The sequence below is a fragment of the Leishmania panamensis genome (assembly GCF_000755165.1).
Source record: "Leishmania panamensis strain MHOM/PA/94/PSC-1 chromosome 7 sequence".
NCBI lineage: Eukaryota > Euglenozoa > Kinetoplastea > Trypanosomatida > Trypanosomatidae > Leishmania > Leishmania panamensis.
Window position 1 is genome coordinate 324,270 of NC_025886.1, and position 20,721 is coordinate 344,990.

A 20,721-nucleotide genomic window follows, 5' to 3' on the forward strand; every position below is an offset into this window, starting at 1 on the left:
CGGCTTCTGCTCATCATCTCTCTCCCTTCCTGTTTCTCCCCTTCTCTGTGCACATGCGTGCTTTGTAGGCTTTGAATCCTGAAGCAGCTGCGGCGCTCAACGACACTGCTCTCTTCATGGTGTACTCGCACACAACAAAGCGCAACTCAGAGGAAGAAGCTCCCCCTCTCCAACGAGACTCATTCGCCTTGATTGAACACAGCAGCAGCACACCACCTGCTCTTTCCTACTTCCCCATCACGCACACACACGCCCGTGCACACACACACGCACGCCCACACACAGACGCACCGCTCCTGGAGGTGGAGGCGAGGGAAGAACATTCAGTCGTGTGTACCCTCTCGCTCTGTGGGTCCGAAAGTGACGTGTAGCTATCCCGCGGAGACTGCTGTGGCTGCATTGTAGATGCGCTGCTTCTATCGGACTGCTAGCGGCTCGAGTGGTTTCGCGGCAGCCTCTACTAGCTACGACCCCGCCCTCTCTGCTCTCTCTGCCAGCACCGTGACATACGTTCGGCGTCACTTCAGTGCGCCTACGCGTCTATCGCTGTCGCCGCCACCGCCGCGGTCAGGCGCCACAGTGAGTGAGGAACGTGTCGCGCGATGGTGTCGGCGGCTGTGGGACCTCACGCGCAAGTCCACTGGCAGCGTGGCCTCTGCACATCTCACCCCACAGCTTTACCTCGCTTCCGACAGAGAAACCGCAGCACTGCTATCATCGTCGTTGCCCACCTTCACCTCGCCCCCGCAGGCTGACGGGAATGGGGAGGTGATGGCCGAGGTGGCACTGACCCAGTTGCGCCGCGCCATCCACAGCGATCAAGGACGCATTCCCGGCGTCATTGTGGAGAGCGTGTGGGCCGCCTTCGATGTGCTCGTGCCGCCCGTCGTTCAGGACAGCGCCACGAATGACAACATCACATCCGCGACGGAGGATAACTTCTTTCTGTTTATCTCGACCCTCAACGAGCTCAACTTTGACCTGGACGCCGTGGTGAGGGCGAGCGCGCGGCTGGCGGCGAAGGTGGACACCTACCTGACGCTGCTAAGGCAGGCAGAGGCACAGGAAACACAGCGCGCGGCAGCAGCGACTGCCTCTGGCACTGCACAGGCCGCTTGCGATGAAGGTGAACCTACAGAGCTCATGAAGGCTAAGGGAGAGGTCATGCAGTGCTGCTTCGAGGCCCGCAATGCCGGCTCTCCTCTGTATTACACATGGTTGTGGCACACGGCCGCCATGCCAGATGGCCTGCGACGGCTCATGCACTTTCGAAAGCTGACCCACTTCTTCGAGAGCTTGTGCAAGCGACACATCAAGAATCTCACGCCGCCGCCGCCACGCTCGTTGTCCTCGTTGGCGCCTGTCACTGACGAGTCTGTGGGGTCACCGTCAGCAGCAGCTACAGCGAGCTCCACGGAGAGGGACCGCTGTGCCGGCGAGCTCTCCAAGTGGCATCGTCGTCTTGTCGAGGTGGGTCTCATCAGTAGGGCCATGTCGCTTCTTTTCCACGACTTCTTCTCCAAGGAGTACTTGGTGATGGAGGAGCTGACGTGGCCCTCGACGCCGCCGTCGATGCTGGACCAGATCATGCGTGCTGAGTCTGTCCACCCCTTCGTCCGCGGACTCGAAGACATGCGCCATCGCCTTCAGCCGGCTCACCACCGCCACTTGTTTGCCTTTCTACACCCCGCCGTCGTCGATGAGCCGCTTATCGCCGTGCAGGTAGCGCTGACGCACGGCATTACCAGCTCTGTGGACCAGATCTTAGGTCGCCCTACGCCGCTGTCAGACCCGGTGAACATGTCGCAGGCGGCTCTCTACTTCCGCGATGTGCCGCAATCCTCCTCCACGGTGGACTGCGCCGGTGCGGCGGATGACGGCAACGTGAACACTGCCATCTTCTACAGTATCAACTCTGCGCAGAGTGCGTTGCGCGGCATGGACATGGGCAACCGTCTCATCAAGCGCGTTGTGCAGGAAGTGAAGGGCAACATCAACGCCAGGCGGCAGGCGCGCAGCTTGACGCCAATCAACACCTTCTGCACTCTCTCACCCATCCCGCTCTATGTCAAGTGGCTGGCTGATGAGGTGGCCGCGCTGGCGGCCACCGCTGCGACAGTGACCACCACAACAGCGACGACAAGCGGCATCTTTGGCAGTCAGTTTTCACCAGCGGAGGAAGAGACGCGCTGCTGGGAGCCGTTTCGCGAGGCCGTTCTCAGCTACGTCCTGCGGCACCCTGATGTGCTACCCACGGAGGGGCGTGCGGTGATGAGGGCGACCGAAGGCAGCAGCGGCAACCCCACAGCCGTTAACACAGCGGTACTGCGCTATCTCGTATGTCTCCTTCAGAGCGCATGTGCCGCCTCCTCGCTGTCGCATGATGATAGTGCCCCGTTTGGCGCGGGCAGCACCCCAACGCAGCGGCATCAGCAGCCATGGTGGATGGACCATACCTTCACAATGGCCCTCGAGGCCCCACTGTTGCGCTCCGTCGCCACGTACCTGTGCACCGCCAAGCGTAGCCATGATGGTCGCATTCTCGACCCAGTCGGCAACTTTCACGTGTCGAACGGCGCCACCGTTTATCGGTTGAACTTCCTCGCGAACACGACCCCACAAGCCAGTCGTGAGAGTGCCTGCGTCATGGTGAACTACTTGTACGACCTGCCAAGGGTGCTAGCCAACGCCGCGCAGTACGAGGTGAGTCGCACCGTGTCTCTTGGCGAGCCAATCAAGGCGCTGCTGGGGAACTGAGGTAGTGCTGTAGTGCTGTCAAGGCTTCCCGGCTCCTTCTGCCCCCTCTTCGCACCGCCACAACGCCACTCGGCTCAAACATGAATATACCGCAGCACACGAATAATGTGTCGTCGTCACCATCACCACTACCACCCTCACAAGCACTTGATGCGGAAGCCCCCCTCCACGCACTCCAGCACGTGTGCACACATCCGTGCCTACCCTGGGGGGAAGGGATACGTCGGAGGGCAAGGGGAGAGGAGAGAACGACACAAGACCACGCCGGATGCGGAGTGCTACTGCGAAAGTCCACACCCACGCACGCACACGCACACGCACATCGCTCGCTCTCTTTCTCTTTCCGCAGCCACTTCACCGGCGGCCCCCCACCGCCTCCCCCTTTTTGGTCCCCTCCTCCTCCTCCTCCGAGTGTGTGGTGTTTTGTTTTTCTCAGATCTCGTGTTTGCTTTACCGCCTCCCCGTCCACTGCGATCTCTTCCTCCCCCCCCCCCTCACACCACCCACCACCCACACGCAAGCAACAGGGGCATACATACCCTATCTTCGTTCGCGTTGCGTTGCGCTTCTCTCTCTCTCTGTCAGTGCAGTCTCCATCTCTGTGGGCGTTGCTCCTCCTCATTGCGATCAGCAAATGAAAGCGCAGTGGACACCACCATCGACAACCAAAGCGGGCAAAGTCGATAAGAGGGCGGAAAGCGCAGAAATACGCAGCGCACAAATGCACACCCGTACACTGAAGATGAACACGCGACTGGATGAAGTGTCCACATCCGTTCCCCCAGCGCATGTGTGTGCTCGGTTTCATGGAATTCCCAGACGTGTGTGTGTGTGTGTGTGTGTGTGTGTGTGTGTGTGTGTGTGTGTGCGTTGGTACGCGTGCTACGTGGCACAGATACCCCGTCATCATGGGCGTTTCCGAAGGGTGTGTGTCTTTCATTGATTCCTCTGCCTCCTCTTTGCCGTTTTCCTGCACCGCTTCTACCCCTACCCCTACCCCTACCCTCCCTCCTCTCTCTCTCTCTCTCTATCTCTGCCGCTCTGCCTTTCCTCTCGTCTCCTCACCTTCAACCCGTCCCCGCGTCGACACAGACACGAGGAGGACCAACACCATCATCTCCCTACCTACTCTCCTGCATTCACATACGCAGAGCAGGTGAAGCACTCTTGTATATACCCTAGGCTGGCCTCTGCGGGCTTTTCTCCACTCGCACAGTCGCGTCTGCCCACCTGGAAGCTGCGCCGCCTTCAGCTTTGCTGCGCGTTTGCTCGCTCCTTCCGTCTCTGGCTTCCTTCCGCTTCTTCGTGGCCCCTCTTCCCCGTCTTTTGATTTTCTTCTCCTGTGACTCTGCGCGCGCTCGTCAGTTTCACACTGCGTCGAGGGCAATCGGCTCTCCTGTGCCTTTACATCTCACTCTCTTCCTCCTCTCTCGCTTGTTCTCCACTGCGTGCCGCAGCCCCCCTCGCTGCAGTCCTTCGCCCGCCTCGCTTACGCTTTGCACCTTTGATGTATATACATATATATATGCACCCGAGCAGCACGGGCACTGTAATGGCCAGCGGAGACGGGGTGGAGGGTGCATCTACCTCGACAGACAGGTATGCAGAGACGGAGCAGGTGTTCCGTTCACCCATCCCGTAATGCTCTTCCCTCGCTGTGGCGCCTCATCTCGTATATTTTGTTTGTTTGTTTGTTCGTGTCGTTTGCGTCGGCAGACAAAACTGCGGCGCAAGACGGGCTGGTGTCAACAGCCACGTGCGCACGCACACACACCCACACACACCCACACGCACAACGCACTCGAGTAGAGCAGGCGAGCAAGCAGAAGAATCACTGATGTCCTTTGCCACATCTTCCTCTGCCTCCTTCTCTTCACCGTTGGGTGATGGGGCCGACACCGCGCTCCTCACGACTACTCCCAACGCGGCCTCAGATCTCGTATATAACCCCTATGTAGCCCCAGCTGGGCTCGGCGCATCTGCAGAGGCAGCACGGCAGCCGCCTTTTGCAGATGCGCTGCCGTTGCCTCTGCGGGGCGTCTCGGCTGCCTCCGCATCCGGAGAGCAAAGGCGATCGCAAGACTTCGCCAGGCGGCCCTTGACAGCAGCAGGCGCTGTTGTCGCAGTGCCGCAATCGGCGAGGTCGGTGCTGTCATCAACATCTCACTCTTTGGCCTCCGCCAACCCGCCGCTGCCGCCGCTTCTGCGCCCAGCAGAGAAGACGCTCAAGATGGGCGACAGAAGCTGTGCCGCCAACGGCGTGGTTGGTGGTGCCTCGTTCTTCCGCAACTGGTCCACCAGCGCCGCACTGCTTGATGAGGTTCTGGACACTCCATTTTTCCATCTACTCCCGAAAAGCACAGAGAACACTGCCGGGACGGTGTTGTCGTCCGCGGCAGCTGTAGTGACAGCGGGAGCAGCATCAGACGGACACTCGGGAGTGCCATCCCTAGACTCATCGCCGTTGAAAGTCACTTTTGCCAGCTCCTCTACTCTGGGGAGTGCAGCGACAGCAGCGTCGACCAGCGTCCTCGCCAGGAAGTCATCGAACAGAGCCGGCTTACTCACCACTGGTGTCCAACGGCAGACAGAGCCGACGATGGCGACGGCGACGGCGGCGGCGGCGCACGGCCCGGTACTTCCGTCCGTGACTCTGCCGACCAGCGATGCCACACTGCCGTCCATTCTGCTCATTGCCCTCGCAGATATGGAGGCGCTACAGCAGTCTTTCTGCGCTCACGCCCGCGCTACTCCAGTGAAGGATCACCTGGCTGAGTTCAAGCGACTGGTGGCCACCTCGATGCGATCGGAGTTGGCACACGGGCATGAGGGGCCACTCATGGAGGACTTGGCAGCGGAAGCCCACCCGGATGCCGCTGCGGCTGGGGGCGTTAATGCGGACCACGACGCAGTCGCTGGCAAAGGCGCGAAAGCGACCAGTGACGTGGTGCAGGGTGATGACTCGGCACTCGATTCCACCCCCATTGCCAGTTCCATGCAGACGCACGACGCGGCCGTCCGCGCGGCGTTGCGCGCCGCGCACGGGTTTCTTTACGGCAACGAAACAGTTCCAATCGGCGTGCCCACGGTGCACCTGCAGCGCGCTCGTCGCGAGTGGGTTGCACGATACAGTGCCCTGCACGTTCAGCCACGCCTGCAGAGGACCCAGCGACGTCGGTACGAGACGTGGGAGCAGCGGCATCCACAGCCACAAGGCTTTGCTGGCCGCGGCACTGCCGGTGGTGCCGGTCAGCACGGCGCGCCTGACTCGCAGAGTACGATGACGGCAATGTCTCTGTGCGCAGCCTTGCAACCCACGTATTGGCGGGCTATTGCCATGAGGCGGCCAGGCACGGTGTCCGCCACGCCTATCACACCCGCCACGGCTCGCCTCGCTACCGCAGGTACTCTCCCCACCGAAGTGGGAGGGGCTACTGGCAGTCACGCCTTCATCCTGCCGCCAACAGGTCAACCGTGGTCGTCAAGCACTGCATACTCCGCCTCGTTACTACACTCTCCGTCGCCTGTGAAGCCAGCGGCAGTGCCAATGCTCTATACGGCAGTCTGGGACGCGGACCTCTACGACGACCTTTGCCTGGCCGTGTCGGTAGAGCAGTGCGACATGATGGACCGCCAAGCAACGTCGCGCACCACTGTAGAGGCGATGGAGCTAGACGGTCCGGTGCCGAAGGGGTTTTCGGAGGTAGCGGGCTACACTTCTTCCGCTTCGCTGATGGAGCTCTCGGCGCCACCGCTGCTGCTCGGCCACGCTGGCGACCTTACTCAACTGCAGCTCACCCTCCCCATCTTTGTGTATGTTGTCAGCCGCTACTTGTTCGTTGCACACTATGCCGCGTACTTTCCGACAGGCCTGTTCAGCCGCGCCCTTATCGATCCCTTTTATTTCCCAGATCCTGCTCAATGCTCGCCAGAATACGCGCTGCGTATGGCGCCGACCTTGCGACAAGAGGCACAGCGTGTGTATGCCGACTATGCCGCGCAGCTGGCGGATGCGCACCGCTGCTTCCCTGATCGCACGCGCTCGATAGAGGTGCCGCTGTCACCGAAAGACATGTTTCACCTGTGGGAGCTGCTGTGCCCGCCCCAGCGGCAAGATATCGCAGGGCGGTGGAACCCTGTTCCGTGGGGCTCGCTGACGCCCGAGGAGGAAGAGGTGCTTCTTGAAGAGGAATTTAAGAGTACCCCGGACACGGATCAGCGAGCCGGTGACAAGGGTGTCTCTGGCGGGGAATCCCTGCTGAGTTACCCATACGCCCGTGCGGCACGGCAAGCCTACCGGTGGCGGCTCCAGCAGCTCGCCCAGCACCCGTCTCTTCTGTCTGAGGTTCATCGCCTCCTCTCTCAGTGCGAGGATGTCGCGTTGGGGTTCTTTACGGTCTTCGATGTGGAGCAGAAGGGTTGCATCACGTGGGAGGCTTTCACCAACGCGCTCATCGAGGAAGCGGACGTGCAGAATCATCAGCGCAAGGTGCGCGAGCGTGCGGTTCATCTGACGCGAACCAGCGCCTCGATCTTCGACCGGTACGTCGTGGAGCCGCTCGCCCCAGCGCTTGCGCGACTTGGGTACACGGGTAACGTCTTTGAGGTACGGCACAGCGTGTCGCTCGTCATGCTGGAGGGACCGACCGACTACGCTGTGTGCGATGGCGCGCGACTGGGTAGCATTAACCAGCGTTTTCTTGTTCGACCAATGGAGGTTTTGTGCAAGGATCTCGAAGGGGAACCGCACGATGCTTTTGGTCGACTCATCCGCGGCCTCGGTGGCGACGAAGGGGCAAGTGGCAGACAAGACGCGCCCTCGACCGCTGATGCTGGCGGCTACGACGCAGCACTGCAGCAGCGGCCGTGGCGCATTAATCAGCGGCCTCAGCAGGTGTACATTCGCTACGAGGACGGCCGGCAGCTGCCGGAGTCCACGGCGCTGAACGTGCTGCAACAGCTGAGCCCCTCTTCAACGACGGGGAGCGGCACGGCAGCATGCGAGGGTGATGCTGATGACAAGGAAGACAAGTTCACAAGCGTGCGTGCGCACCAGCCGGCGAAGTTGGTTTCCCTCGAAGGCGTCTTGGCTGTCGAGGACGTCTCGCCGTGTGTGCCATGGCCCGTGTACGTGGCACGCGGCAGCGACATGCTGCTGCGGTTGTATGGTACAAGCCGGGCCGTCCAAGCGCTGCCGGAGGCAGGCGTGCTGCGGTGCATGGAGACTGTGTCAAGCATGGAGTGGGCTGCCGGCGGCCGTAGAGAGCGACACTCCAGCATGAGCCACACCGGCACCTCATCTGGCAGCGCCGCCGCTCGATCAGCTGGCGTGGATGGCGACGGGAACGGCGAGAGGATGAACCGAGGGTGTCGCAGCGGCAGTGCCGCCCTGTGTGGTAGCCGTACTCCCCCCCTTGCCGGTGCGCTACCGTCGCGGCAGAAACAGGCGCCTCGTGACCGCTTCTTCGTGCAGCGGCAGGAGTACCTTCTCCTGGGCACCCGTAAGGGCACCGTCCTCATTGTGGACCTGTACGCCTTGCTGAACCGCATCCCGCGCCTCGCGACGCTCGCCGGCAGTCACAGCGGCGGCACTGTTGGAGGTGGCAGTGGCCGCGCAGCCGGAAACAGCGCGGATGGCGTGGGCGGCAATGGAGGAGTGGCGAGCACAATGGGCGCCATTTCCAGCGTCGTGCCGGCCATATCGGAGCGCATTGGCAGCTCCGAGAGCGCGTGGACAGGCTACCGTGCCATCGCCCACCGCACCTTCTACAGCGATATTGGCACCTTCGTCGTTCATACACGACAGCTCCACACGCCCGGCACGCTTGTGTCTTCCATCGTGGCCGTGGCCAGCAACGGCTTGGTGGTCTCCAGCGGGCTCGACGGGGATGTCTTCACCATGAGATTGACTTACTCGTCCGCGTCGAGTACCACTACCAAGACGCTGCGGACGCCGCGCGGCGGCGCTGCAGGTGTTGGGACCACCATAACCGACACGGATCGCCCATTGGTGCGCATTGAGGTGCTACATCGCATGCATGTATGTGACACTGGTGTGCGCTGCGCCCTGCCCATTCCGTTTCGTTCCTTGCTCGCTGTGCAGACGGCGGCGAGCAAGGTGTACCTTTACCATAGCTCCGTGCTGCCGACGGCACCAGCACTGGTGGACGGTGGTCGCGGCAACGCCTCCTCCATTCAGATGCCCTCCGCAGCCTTCTCAGCGCCACGGGTGGCGCCGGAAGGCGCGGCGATAACGACTGGGAGCGGGGTTGCCACGGTATCTGCCGCGTCTTCAGCGACGCCGCCACGGCTGGAGTTGTACGATGCCGCAGCACCGCATCTCGGCAGCATCGTTACCATGATGGTGGTGAAGGAGCTTGACCAGCTGATCACCATGGACAGTAACGCTTACGTGAAGGTGTGGTCGCTGCGGCAGACCCAGCCGCTCACCTCTTTTTACGCATGGGCGCCGCTCAGTATCCTCAAGAGCAGCAACGGTGCCGGCGACGCGGGGCGGCTGGCCGGTTGGGCGTCCACCCAAGGCAGTACCGCGGCGCACCACGGTGGCGTCAGTGGCGCAGGCACGTCGGCCTATGGCGCTCTTACTGCTTCCCCTGCGCTCCTGCGGACGACGAAGAACAGCATTGAGGCTGCCGTTGAGGCGGCGGTGTATCGCCTGCAGCCGTGCCGCAGCGCCGCGTACAACTACGCCGGTCGACAGCTGTTTGTCATGGGCAGCCACAACGCCGCCTACTGTTTTTTCGTGAGTGGCCAGTCAATTTCGCGGGCGCACACGGAGCCGCTGCGGGCGCTGTTGGTGGACACATCAATGGTTTCGCGGGTGGGCGGCGTGCAGCGACGGCTTATCAGCCTGAGCAGCGCAGACTGCCGGGTATGGTCGCTACCGACCGGAGCCATGGAACTCGGCATCCGTGCGAATAGCGCCGAGTACCGCCATCTTGTCGACCACCGGACCACCGGCAACACCCAAGGCAAGTTATTGTCGACTGCCAAGTCTAGAGAGCAGCGGCGCTTGGAAGGGAGGGGCGGTCGAGGTGGCCGCTGCAGTGGTGCGCGTCCTCGGCCACGGTATCCCGCAGAGATATACATCGCTCGCAACTCCGCCATCCTGGAGGCTGCATCCTCCTCGGCCACAACGACGGGCGAACCGCACCGCCTGCTGTTGCCATCGGTCGACGATGTCATGCGGGCTGTGTCGGCGCGTCCGTGGAGCAGCCACCGCCGCTCCTACCACCGGCCTACCAAGTGGAGAATGGCTGTGACTGCGGTGGGTCTGTGCAAGGAAACCGCGGTGGCCGCCGCCACGACTCCATCTCAGATGCTGACAGTGGTGAAGCAGCCTCACGGCAATGCGATGGCCTTTAGTAGCAGCAGCAGCGCTGGTGGAGGTGCCGCAGACAGAGGTGACGGTGCTGAGGATGAAGCAGATGGTCTTGCAGCGAGCGCGCTGCGCCATCAGAACTTGCTATTGAGCGACATTCGGTGTGCATGTCTCGGCCCCGGTGGTGAGTGGATCGGCTATGCGCTGCTGCACGGGGACATCCGTGTGCATCGCAGCGACTCGGGGCGCTTACTGCACACCTTCATCACCACCCCGCCGTCTATGGAGGACTTGGTTGAGGCAGCAATGCAGTACCAACACCTCTTCACTTCCATCGCTGCTGCGTATGCACTGCCGTCGTCGCTGCACGGAGCGAACATTGGGGACGCGGCTACGGCAACGAGTTCCATGCCCACCGGTGTGAGTGCGACACGTGGCGGTGGCGGTGGTAGTGCCAGTGACTTACCAACTACAGTCGCCCCGCCCGCGCAGTCACCGACGGCGCGGCTCACTTTGACCACCTACGCAAAGGCCGTTGCGTTGGTTCTGGAGCAGCTTCTTGCATCGACGATCGGTGTTACCTGTGGTTCTGCCGGGCCAGCGCCAGCCTCAGCCATGTTAGGAGACGGTGACAATCGGCTGGGACGCAACGTGCATCAGGAGCCGCTACACCTGCTCTACCTCGATGCCTCCCAAGAGTTGTTTGTCACCTACGCGGACGGTCTGCTGCGCTCCTTCACCCTGCTTGGTCACTCCAACACGGCGACGCGCGTGATCGTGTCCCGCACATTGATAAACCGCGCACTGATGCAGGTGCAGCGTGCACTTGCGTCGCATCGCCGCCAAACAAACACCGTCTGCCCCTCTACCACGGCCTGCATGGGTGTGCCACGGGGGGGATCGACAGCTCTGGCTGCAAGCCTCTCGGCGGCTCCGCTGCAGAGGCTACTCATCACCGGGGCCCTTAGCTGCGTAGACCTCAGTGACGCGGGGGTGAGTAGGGGTCAGTGTAGCAGTGTGGCGGTTGGTGGCAACTCCAACTCTTTGTCGAAGGTCACGAGTAGCGAAGGAGCTGGCGGCGGTGCAACGGGGCGACTCACCAATGCGGACGCGGCCGAGGCGATGCCTGCAGCACCACCGCCGAACACGGTGCGCGCCATGATGGCCTCCTTGTCCACACACCAGATCGAACCCGACGTGGTGCTGCTCGCCACTGCTAGCCCGCCACTCGGCCTCGTCTGTCTTGTACATGCTAGTGGTCTGGTTACCGTGTTGGACATACAGTCGCGCAGCGAGAAGGGCGGTGTTGTGCGGATGCGCGTGGCGTTGGACAATGCTGGCGACGTGAACGGCGAGGGTTGCGGCGGCTGCGCAGAGCAGCAGAGCGGCAGCGGACGCGAGCGCGCTCGGGCCGGTGTTGTCGTGCACAGCTTCACGACAGCAGACGAGGTAACGGCGGCAACGTTCCTTGGCGCCTACCCTTGTCTCGTGCTGGCGGATCGCCAGCATCAGCTCTCTTTCCATCTCATGAAGGGCTCGAGCTTGTTGGCACTGCTTGGTGAGTTTGCCGAGAAACTCGAGGAGGATGGGATGGCGTGCGCTGCAGGGCTTCGCGAGCGGTCCAAAGGCGAGGCGAGCCGCAGCGCGACGGCGAGACGGCCGCTGATGGATGTGCGCAATACCACCGGCTACGGTGCAGCAGCATCGTCGCCGCGGCTGCCGCCGCCTAGTGGCCATGTTGAGAGAGACGTTGAGCGGGGGCACAACTCCACTGCAGCGAGCTCAACGCTGGTGTGGACCTTTTCTGTTGACGAGACGTGCGCTTCGCAGCGCGCGCTGGGCTACGTGACGGCGCTCGCTTTCGACGCTCTCTACGCTACCGTGTACGTTGGAACGTCACAGGGGTACGTCTTGTCGTACCTTGTTCGGCGCTTTCTTATGGCGTTTCAGCTGACCCCGGTGTTTCTCCGCGGCGTCGACGGCGTGGCTGCCTTGACCTACGCAGCAGAGCTGCAGCGCTCCTTCATGACAGCGCGTTCTGGTGGGTCGCTGTGCAACACCATAAGCAGCAGCTTTCTGCAGAACTACCTGCGCGTCATCTTCGACGTTCCCGCGGCGGTGGCAGCGCAGGTGAAAGAAGATCGTCTTTGCAGTCCGCAGAGGCGATACGTCGGGTTGAATGGCAACCCCTCGTCGGCCACGACAACACCGAACCAATCACCGAAGGACCTCGGCGGCCTCGTTGGCGTGTACAAGAGCCGCCGCGATCTCTTTCAAACTTCATGGCGTGACGCCACTGACAAGCGGCGCAGTGGCGGTAGCAACTACACTTGCGCGGCGGCACCGTCGCAAGCCATCCCGATCTGCACCTCCGGCGAGGCGCTTATCGCCGCGGCGGTGTTGCACGATGCGGTAACGCGCATGATGACAGTTGTCTCCGTCTGTGCCACCACGTCGCCGGGGACATCCTCAGGCACCTCTGCTACACCAGACGAGACACAGCCATGGTGGTGCACGCCGGTGGGGCGGACGGTGCAGGAGTACGTGACCCGCAAGTGCGGAGGCGACGCAACTCGGAGTGACGTGAGCGAGTACTCTGGCGCTGCTAACGCAAGCCCTGCCGACTCGGGTGAGCTGGAGCTGGATGCAGAGGGAGTTCAGCTGCTGCGTGGATGGGTGGCCGCAGTGTTGACTGAGCAGCGTTGCCACCTGCAGCATCACGTGAGCAACGCAGAGGTGGTGCCAGAGGCACGACGGCAGAGGCCGCGACAAAGCCCTTTCTCCAGTGGCCTCAGTGCCGCTCAGGGCGGAGTGAGCCGTACCTCCAGCAAAATCAGCCTCAGCAGCAGCGGATGTACGGCAGTGCCGTCGATGTCGACGCCCGCCGACGGCTGTGACGTCTCTGCTAGGGACGAAAGAGGCGCTGACCCCGACCAGGGGACCGGTGCTGCTGAGGCTGTCGAAGGAGGCGCCGCCACGGCGCAAGAGTTGGCGGAGGCTCTCGTGCAGGAGGTGCAGGAGGAGCTTCTTTTCGGCGAAGAGGCCCCCGCGACAATGTCGGCCGCCCACGTCAGCGCTGTCGCAGGGTCTGCGCTCACCACACCCGGCACGCCGCCGCCGCATCCCATCACCGATGCCTGGATCGAGTGTCTCTTCACAAGGCATGTCATGTGCACCACCAGTCGCTCCCCGCTGTGCTTCTTGACGCCGCCTGCGATGCTGGAGCGAGCCCGACGAGAGCGGCAGGATCGACGAGGGCGGGTGGCTGCCGCTGCTGCTGCTGCTGCTGCTGCTTTGGGAAACGCAGTTGGTAGTGCGCTATCGATCCCGGAGTGGGATGCTTATGTGGAGGGTGCTTTGCCCGACTACCTCGCCGATATTCTGACCCATCCGAGCCAGGTGCTGACTGAGGTTGAGCGGCAGGCGCTTCAGCAACGCTCCATCATGACACTGCAGTGCCGACGTAACGGCTACCTCTGCATCGGTCACGCTGACGGCAGTGTGACGCTGTGGACGCCGTACGCGTGTGCGCGACTGGAGAGTCTGTGCCCGAGATCATCGCTGGCAGCGACGCTGGACCGCCTCGCCGCGTCTGTCAAGGCCCAGCTCCACCACCTCCATGAGCGCATACTGCAGGAGCGACAGCGACTCGCCTTCGAGGGAAATTTGCACAATGCTCGGCACACAGAGGAGGAAGGGGCGGCCCGTGTGAAGCACCGCATCCGCGCGATGCTGCTGGAGCATCACCTGGCTCAGCTGCAGCTGGAGATGACAGAGAAGGAAGGGGAAGAGGAGAGGCGCATGAATATGCTAGCTAAGAGGGGCCAGGATACCGAACCACATCCCGTGCTATCGACGCCGGGTAGGAGTACTTTCCGCCTGCACAACCTGACTGCACCGCATGCACAGCGACACACCGGCCGCGCGGAGGCCGCGGCAACAGTGCAGGAAGCCAAGAGGAGCGGCACGTCAAGCCAGCCCTTCATGTGTGGCTCGATGGAGGCGGAGCTGCTCTCTATGCGTCCTCTTCTGTGCATGCTGCTCGGTATCTCATCACCGGCGGAGCTGCGAGCCCGGCAGTTAAGCCTAGAGGATCTCTTCTTTCTCCCCTTCCAGACGCGCAGCCTCGCATCACTGGAGGCGTTCAACCCCCGCTGCTACGACGTGGCGGTGGCGGTGGCGATGCGCCGGCTGCGGCGGGAGCTCATCGAGGAGGTCGAGGAGAGCGCCGCCGGGGAACCAGCCGGCGTTTCGCAAACCCTACCAGACGCGCTTACCACCGCTGTGACGCAGGCTGCGTCGACAATATCGCCTGCTGTTACCTCTCCCGCTTTCCATGTCTCGCTGAGCGGTAGCCCTCGCGGCGTCAGCGGGTTGGTGGCCCTTCGCCGCGGCAGCAGTAGTCCCCTGCATCGTAAGCCGCTGGAAAGCGTGTACGACTACCGCCTATCTTCTCTGGTGAAGGCCTGGCGCGATGGCGCCGATCAGTCGCAAAGCGGCAGGCCGTCTGGAATGTCAGGGGCGGCCGCTTTCCCAGGGGTGCTGCGCCTGCTGCTGCATCGGGCAATGGAAGGTGCGCCCTACTTGTCGAACGGCGCCGTGGCGGCGGCTCCCGTGAGCTCCATCGCCACCGAGGCTACGCACGGCGCTGCCGCTGGTGCCCAGCTACCACCACCTACACCTGCTGCCATAGCTGACGGCGCTGCGCCGGCAGATGGGGAGTACTACGAAGTGTGTCATGCTCTGCAGGCGGCGGAGGTACAAGCAGAGTCGCAGTGGGAGGTCGAGGAGCTGGGGCGGGCGTGGCTGCGACTGCAGACCTCTGCAGCAGCAGCTACAGTGTCGCCCACATCCGCGCTCTGGTATGGCGAGTGTGGCCGTCACGGTGCAGGCAGGAGCCCTCTTGCCCAGTTACCGTTTAGCAGCGCTGCGGCCGTGTCCGCCGCAGTTGACCGCCATGTGAGGCGCGGTCTTGAGACGCGCATAGCGGCACTGTCGCATCGCGCTGTTGCGGCAGCTCTCTTACGGAAAGTGCAGCTGCGCTCTCGGCCCGCCTCTACGAGGGTGGAGACAGCGCCGCCTCATCTAAGTTCAAGTGACAGAGCCGGCGGCGCTTATTCGGTCTGGCCATCGATGACCTCCAGGCGTGGTGGTGGGTTAGCGTGGGTGCAGGACGTCCTCCGCCAGCAGGCGTGGCAAGCCTTTACGGAGCCGCTGCTCACATGGCCTCAGTCCGCACCGTCCCCGGCAAGGCCTGTTAAGTCCTCTCTCCTCTCTGGGCCGACAGGGATCTACGGGCCGCAAAGCAGCCCGACCATGTCGGCCATTTCAGCACCGATGCTCTGTGGCGACGAGTCGTTGCCGCCCTCCCCCGCTTCCGCCGTACTTCTCGAGGGTTTCAAGGGAAACAAGACGGCGGTATTCCTTACTGAGGTGCCCGGCTACGCAGCTGACGCTGGCACTGCTGTTGCCGGTGCCGCTGTCTGTTCATCCCACGCTCCAGAGCGGGGGGCCCTTGGTACGAGCGAAGACACGGCGCTGACGGGTAGCGCTGGGATGACAGCGCGACAGTGTTCCCTGTCACCTCAGCTGCCATCCGTCGTGGATCTGTCGCTGCCGTATGATGTCGATATCACTCTGCCACGAAGAGACTTGTGCTCGCCTGTACTCTCGCCCTTGCCGTCACTGGAGTGCATGTCCGTTGGCTACAGTGAAGGGGATCGGCTGAGCTCGCTTGGCGTGCACGACGCGCCTGCGCTGACACGCCATCGTGGGTACCCGGCCGCCTCTGCCATTCCTGAGGCAGCGTCGCTCGTATCGCGTTCCGTGTCGAGCGCGTCGTCGCTAGCCATGGCAAGTACCCTACACACTGCCACCTTGAGTAGCCACTCTGTCTACCCGACGCTGCCGGCAAGACAGCGCCTGCTACCCCCGTCCACCTTGCACCGGGCGAAGTTGGCACGCACCGGCAGCGGCGGTGGCGCTCCCCATCGGCAACGATCAGCTACTACGACTGTAGCCGGCAGGAAGGGCATCGCAAGCGACTATACCGCAATCGCCGCGACGCGCCCCCCTGCTGCTGCCGCTGCTGCAATGACGGCATCGTCGCGCGCTACGTCTGCCGGCTTTGGTGTCAGGTGCAGAGGAGTCGGGGGAGGAGGGAGTCGACGCAGCAGGGCGACGGCCCTGCAACCCCTCACCTACTACTCGCTCCTCGGCAACGCCGGCACCACTAAGTAGCTGACTTGATTACTGCTAACCACGCTGGGGCAGACACCCACGCACAGATGCGCGTCTGCAGCACGCCCCCAGTGTTCTCTTCTCCTCGTGCTTCGTTGTTTATCCGTGCATCACCCCCCCCCCCCCCCGCACTCTCTCCCTCTCTTTTTATATGTCCCCGCGCTTTGCGTATTTTTTTTTTCCGCAGCACAGCCAACATGCGCCTCTCCCCCCCCCCCTACATGCGCCGGTGAGCAACCGGTGAGGGCGAGGCGCAACACAGCTATCCTCATCTCAATGTATAGTAGACGTACAGGTGGCCTCTACGTGCGTGCCTTCTTGGTGTGTGTCGCTTGTATGCCCAATGCAGGCTTTCACGAAGGGCTGGCGGGCGGGCAAGAAGAAAACCAAATTCACAACGGGAAGGGCAAGACAACGCCCTCGAGAAGAAGGCGCGGTGCGTGGCACATAGGCACCGTAGTGAGGCGGTGATCGCCCACGGCCTTTAAGTGAGAGGCTGTCAACAGTGGCGCTCTCTTGCATGGGAGGGCGGAGACTTCACGTCCCAGCTTTGAGCAGTAGCTTCATGGGCCCATGCTGATCGGAGAAGGTGCATCGTTCAGTTCTTTTTCGTTCTATGGAGGGTGAGAAGGGTGCAGTACAGTACCAACTAAGCTCAGCCCTCGCTGCTGCCTCCTCCTTCACTCTGTATGGTGTGGCTTCCCCTCAACCCCTCCTCCCTCTCTCTCTGTCTTGCTGCATCTTCTTCCTACTCGGACCAAGATTGAACAGTCACACTCTTCATGCGCAGCTGTGTGAGGGTTACGCAGTGACTTGCCGACAGCACCGCTCAACGGCCACATAAGCGGAAAAAGGCGAGAAGGGAGGAGTGATCGCATCCGCATTTTCCATCGACCACCACCACCACCACCATCGACCACTACGGCGTAGAAGGCGCGTCGGAAAAGCTCCACACACCGGCGTTGCTCCCCTGTCCGCCCCGCCCGCCCCCCCCCCCCCTTCCCTCTTCACTTGCTCGACCCTCTCCCGCTCTCGTCGCATTCGTCTCTTCTGATCTTCTCTTCCTCTTTACGTCTTCGCCTGCGAGTGTGCTGTGACTGCGAGCTCGATTTTTCTCTCGTCTGTTTGGTCCTGTTTCTCTCTGCACCCCCCCCCCCCACACACACAGCTGCTTGAGAGGCCGTCATGGACGCGGTATCCGTACGTCAGCAGCAGAGCCGTGTGGATCGAGCCGACAGCCTTGTGCCGACGCGCACGGCTGTGCTGCACCTCCGCCCTGCCCCGACCGCGGAGGAGGTGGAGGTGGCGCAGCGGCAGCACAACATGCGTGTCACGTGGGACCCGGAGGTTCATGAGCCGGAAAATCAGCACGTTAGCAAATGTTGCTGCGTTTTTCACAAGAAGAAGCTCTTTGGCGAGAGTAGCAGCGAGAGTAGCACCGACGACAGCAGCGACGACAGCAAGGATGTCGACGCCACCGGCGCTGGCGGCAACGGCACGGGGGGCGTGCACCACCAGGGAGGGTGCGAGGGCGGCTGCCAGGATGCTCACCAGCACCCGCCACGCAAGCACCGCCTCAGGTGCACGAAGGCGCACTGCTATTGCGGTACTCGTTTCCACTGAGCGAAAGGCGAGCGCCTCAAGGGCGGACGAAGGAGAGAAGAGGCGGCAGACGGGGGAAATGCGCGAGGCCGGCGTGGGAGTTGTATACCCTCTTGAGAGCCCTGCACCGAGCTGTACGGAAGGGCGTTGGTGAAAGGCAGCTCTGCTCCTCATGCCTCGTGCCGTCTTCTCCTTGTCTGCGGTTGTGGCGTGCAGATGCGACGGACCACCTCGCTCGTGTGGTGTGCCCCCCCCCCCCCCCCCCACATCAGCCCATCCGCATTGCGCTCTGCGAATCAGCACTACTGCGTTTGTGCGTTTTGCTTTTTTTTCCGATTTCGCTTTGCTTCGCTCGCTGCCTTGTCTGCCCGGGGAGAAGAATCGCAGCGCTTTCTACTTTGCTGCTGCGGATGTTTTACCCCGCTCTCTCTCTCTCTCTCTCTCTCTGTGTAGATGTGTGTGTGGGAGGGGGGGCTTGTTTGGTTGTACATGTCTCCGCACGCCTGCGATGGCGCGGGTGGGTGGGGGCACCGACGGGATCACGCAGCAGCAGTAGATAGCTTTTATTGAGTGCATACCTTGGTTGAGTGAGACGGCGTCAACACATGTGTGGAAGCGAAGACACAGATACTCTCTTTCCACTCGCCACACACGTGCTCTTCTCCACGCTGAGAGAGAGGGAGGGAGGGAGCGAGACACCCACAAATTAGGTTGAGGCTGCGTCGCGTGCGCTGAAAACTGCAACAGGAGTGAAAGGCAAGAGGAGGAGGAGGAGGAGGAGGGGGGGGGCAACGCCGCGCGTGTCTCGGCGAATGGGGGCCTCAAAGGCGTGGCAGGTGTGACAGGGAAAGAGAAGGAGGTGGAAGTTCTTCCACCACCTTCTTCTTCTCCACTTACTACGTCTTGGAGGCTTACAGCTCTTTCGCGCAGAGCTTGTCCCCTCCTGACGTGTACCTTCCGCCCCTCCCCTCCCCTCCCCTCCCCCCTCCCCCTGCTCTCTCACCGTCTGATCTGCACATTGGCGTCCACCTTTGCTCGGCGTGTCTGACCTGTCCCCGTTTCCCTTCCCCCTCCCCCCCCCCCCCACACACACGCCCTCACAACTATGCGCACCTCTGAGCGAGGGACCTATCGTGAGAAATGGAGAGAAGTGAGGGAAACCAACGCCTCTCTTGGTGGCCGTGTGCCGTGCGTTCAACAGGTTTGGCGGCACCGTACAGTACATCTCAGCGCTGCTGACATGCACAGACACGCATTTTCTCCCTGCAAGTCGTTCACTATTGTTCTTCTGCTCTGAAATCGCCCACCCACACGCACACAACAAGGTGGACACTTCACACTCACCTAACAACACCTGTCTATGCTGCCTCAGCTCAGCGGTCGTGTGCTGCTGCCACTGTGCCAACGCGGCTCTGTGCCAGGCATCATCTGCGGCCAAAGAACTCCATACATGCCCGTGACGCTGATGTCCAGTGTGCGGGTGTGCGGAAGCGCTACAGCGATGCGTACCCGTAGCTTCCATCGCGCTGTGACTGCTACAGGGTTCCTGTATCGGTGTATCAGCAGTGGCAGCTCGCAGCACCAGCAACGGCAGTGCGTCGCTGCTGGAGAGCTCCGCGCTGCTCTGCGTACGCTGGGGCTCACTGAAGAGAGCACTGATGCAGACGTGAAGCGAGCCTTTCAAGCGTTTGCCATACAACACCACCCTGACACGAACACCGCGTTGGTGGCAGCGCCGTCTGACGCAGGCGAGGCGATCCGCGGCAACGAAAGAAGCGCCGCACAGGCGGCAGAGCGCATGCGACTTGGCACGGAGGCGTACCACCTCCTTCGACAGATCCCCTTCGAAGTGCGTCGGCACATCCTACGCGGGGAGGGCCGGCTTCGTGGCCCGCACGACACCCCTTTTGTGTTTACAGAGGAGGAGTACGCCAAGGTGCAGCGAGTTTACCAGGGAGACCACCGTCGCCGGCGCCACCGCGGCGGTCGTGGCAGGGGCCGTTGCGACGGGGACAGCGGTGAGGACCTCTTCGACACCCGCACAGAGGAGGGCCGTCGCCGCATCGCGCGGCTGAACGAGTTTCAGGCTCGTATTGCGGAGATGCGCCGGCGAGGCATCCGCGATGACCTGCCGCCATGGCAGGTCTATGAGAGTGGCAAGGGCGCTGGCACGGCTGGCCATAGCGGGTCCGCATCAACGAGCGGAGGTAGTGTCGGCGATGAACAGCAGGGACGTTATGGCAGCCCCGCCACCTACTCCGGTCCGCGCAACCCCCACCGCTTGGGTCTGCACTTCTTCAACGCCACCGCAGCCAGCTTGAGGGGAGTGCGTGACCTCTACCGTAGCCGACCACCCTTTCTGGGGATGGACTGCAGCTCCTACGACCGCCCACTCAGCGCCGCACGCGTCGCGCCGGAGATCAGTGCCAGTACGTATCTACGTCAGTACATCTTGATGAAAAGCTGCGCTCAGGGAAAGGCGATCGCCGACCGTGTCATGCGGTGGCCGCTCAGGCAGCTTCTCCTCCTGACTTGCCTCTCAGCTGCGATGACGATGATGGCAGCGATTGTGGGATCGCGTCCTACGGGCCTGCAAAAGGGATGAGGAACCTCGCCGGTGTGTCGTGGGGCGAGGCGGCGCGTGAGCAAATGAATCGAGCGTGGACGGAGGCATGCAGTCGCACATCTGTGCTTTCAGTCTACCCACTGGAGGCGAACCAGCCGCGTAGCGAGGGGGAAAGGGACGCACACACACCCACACACACCAAAGTCACGGTCAC

At 62.3% G+C, this 20,721-nt stretch overlaps 4 protein-coding genes across 4 annotated transcripts; all 4 read left to right on the forward strand.

Moving 5' to 3' along the window:
• Positions 1–771: 771 nt before the first annotated feature.
• LPMP_070790 (malonyl-coa decarboxylase-like protein) lies at positions 772–2,757 on the forward strand (the record flags this gene model as incomplete). Its single annotated transcript, XM_010705785.1, has 1 exon — positions 772–2,757. One exon carries the CDS (start codon positions 772–774, stop codon positions 2,755–2,757), a length of 1,986 nt encoding a protein of 661 aa, XP_010704087.1.
• A 2,230-nt stretch (positions 2,758–4,987) lies between these two features.
• LPMP_070800 (hypothetical protein) lies at positions 4,988–16,339 on the forward strand (the record flags this gene model as incomplete). The annotated part of the gene is made up of 1 exon (XM_010705786.1): positions 4,988–16,339. The coding sequence occupies one exon, from the start codon at positions 4,988–4,990 to the stop codon at positions 16,337–16,339; it is 11,352 nt and encodes a 3,783-aa protein (XP_010704088.1).
• Positions 16,340–17,524: 1,185 nt separating this feature from the next.
• On the forward strand, positions 17,525–17,962 carry LPMP_070810 (protein phosphatase inhibitor, putative; the record flags this gene model as incomplete). The annotated part of the gene is made up of 1 exon (XM_010705787.1): positions 17,525–17,962. The coding sequence occupies one exon, from the start codon at positions 17,525–17,527 to the stop codon at positions 17,960–17,962; it is 438 nt and encodes a 145-aa protein (XP_010704089.1).
• A 1,480-nt stretch (positions 17,963–19,442) lies between these two features.
• On the forward strand, positions 19,443–20,546 carry LPMP_070820 (hypothetical protein; the record flags this gene model as incomplete). The annotated part of the gene is made up of 1 exon (XM_010705788.1): positions 19,443–20,546. One exon carries the CDS (start codon positions 19,443–19,445, stop codon positions 20,544–20,546), a length of 1,104 nt encoding a protein of 367 aa, XP_010704090.1.
• Positions 20,547–20,721: the final 175 nt, after the last annotated feature.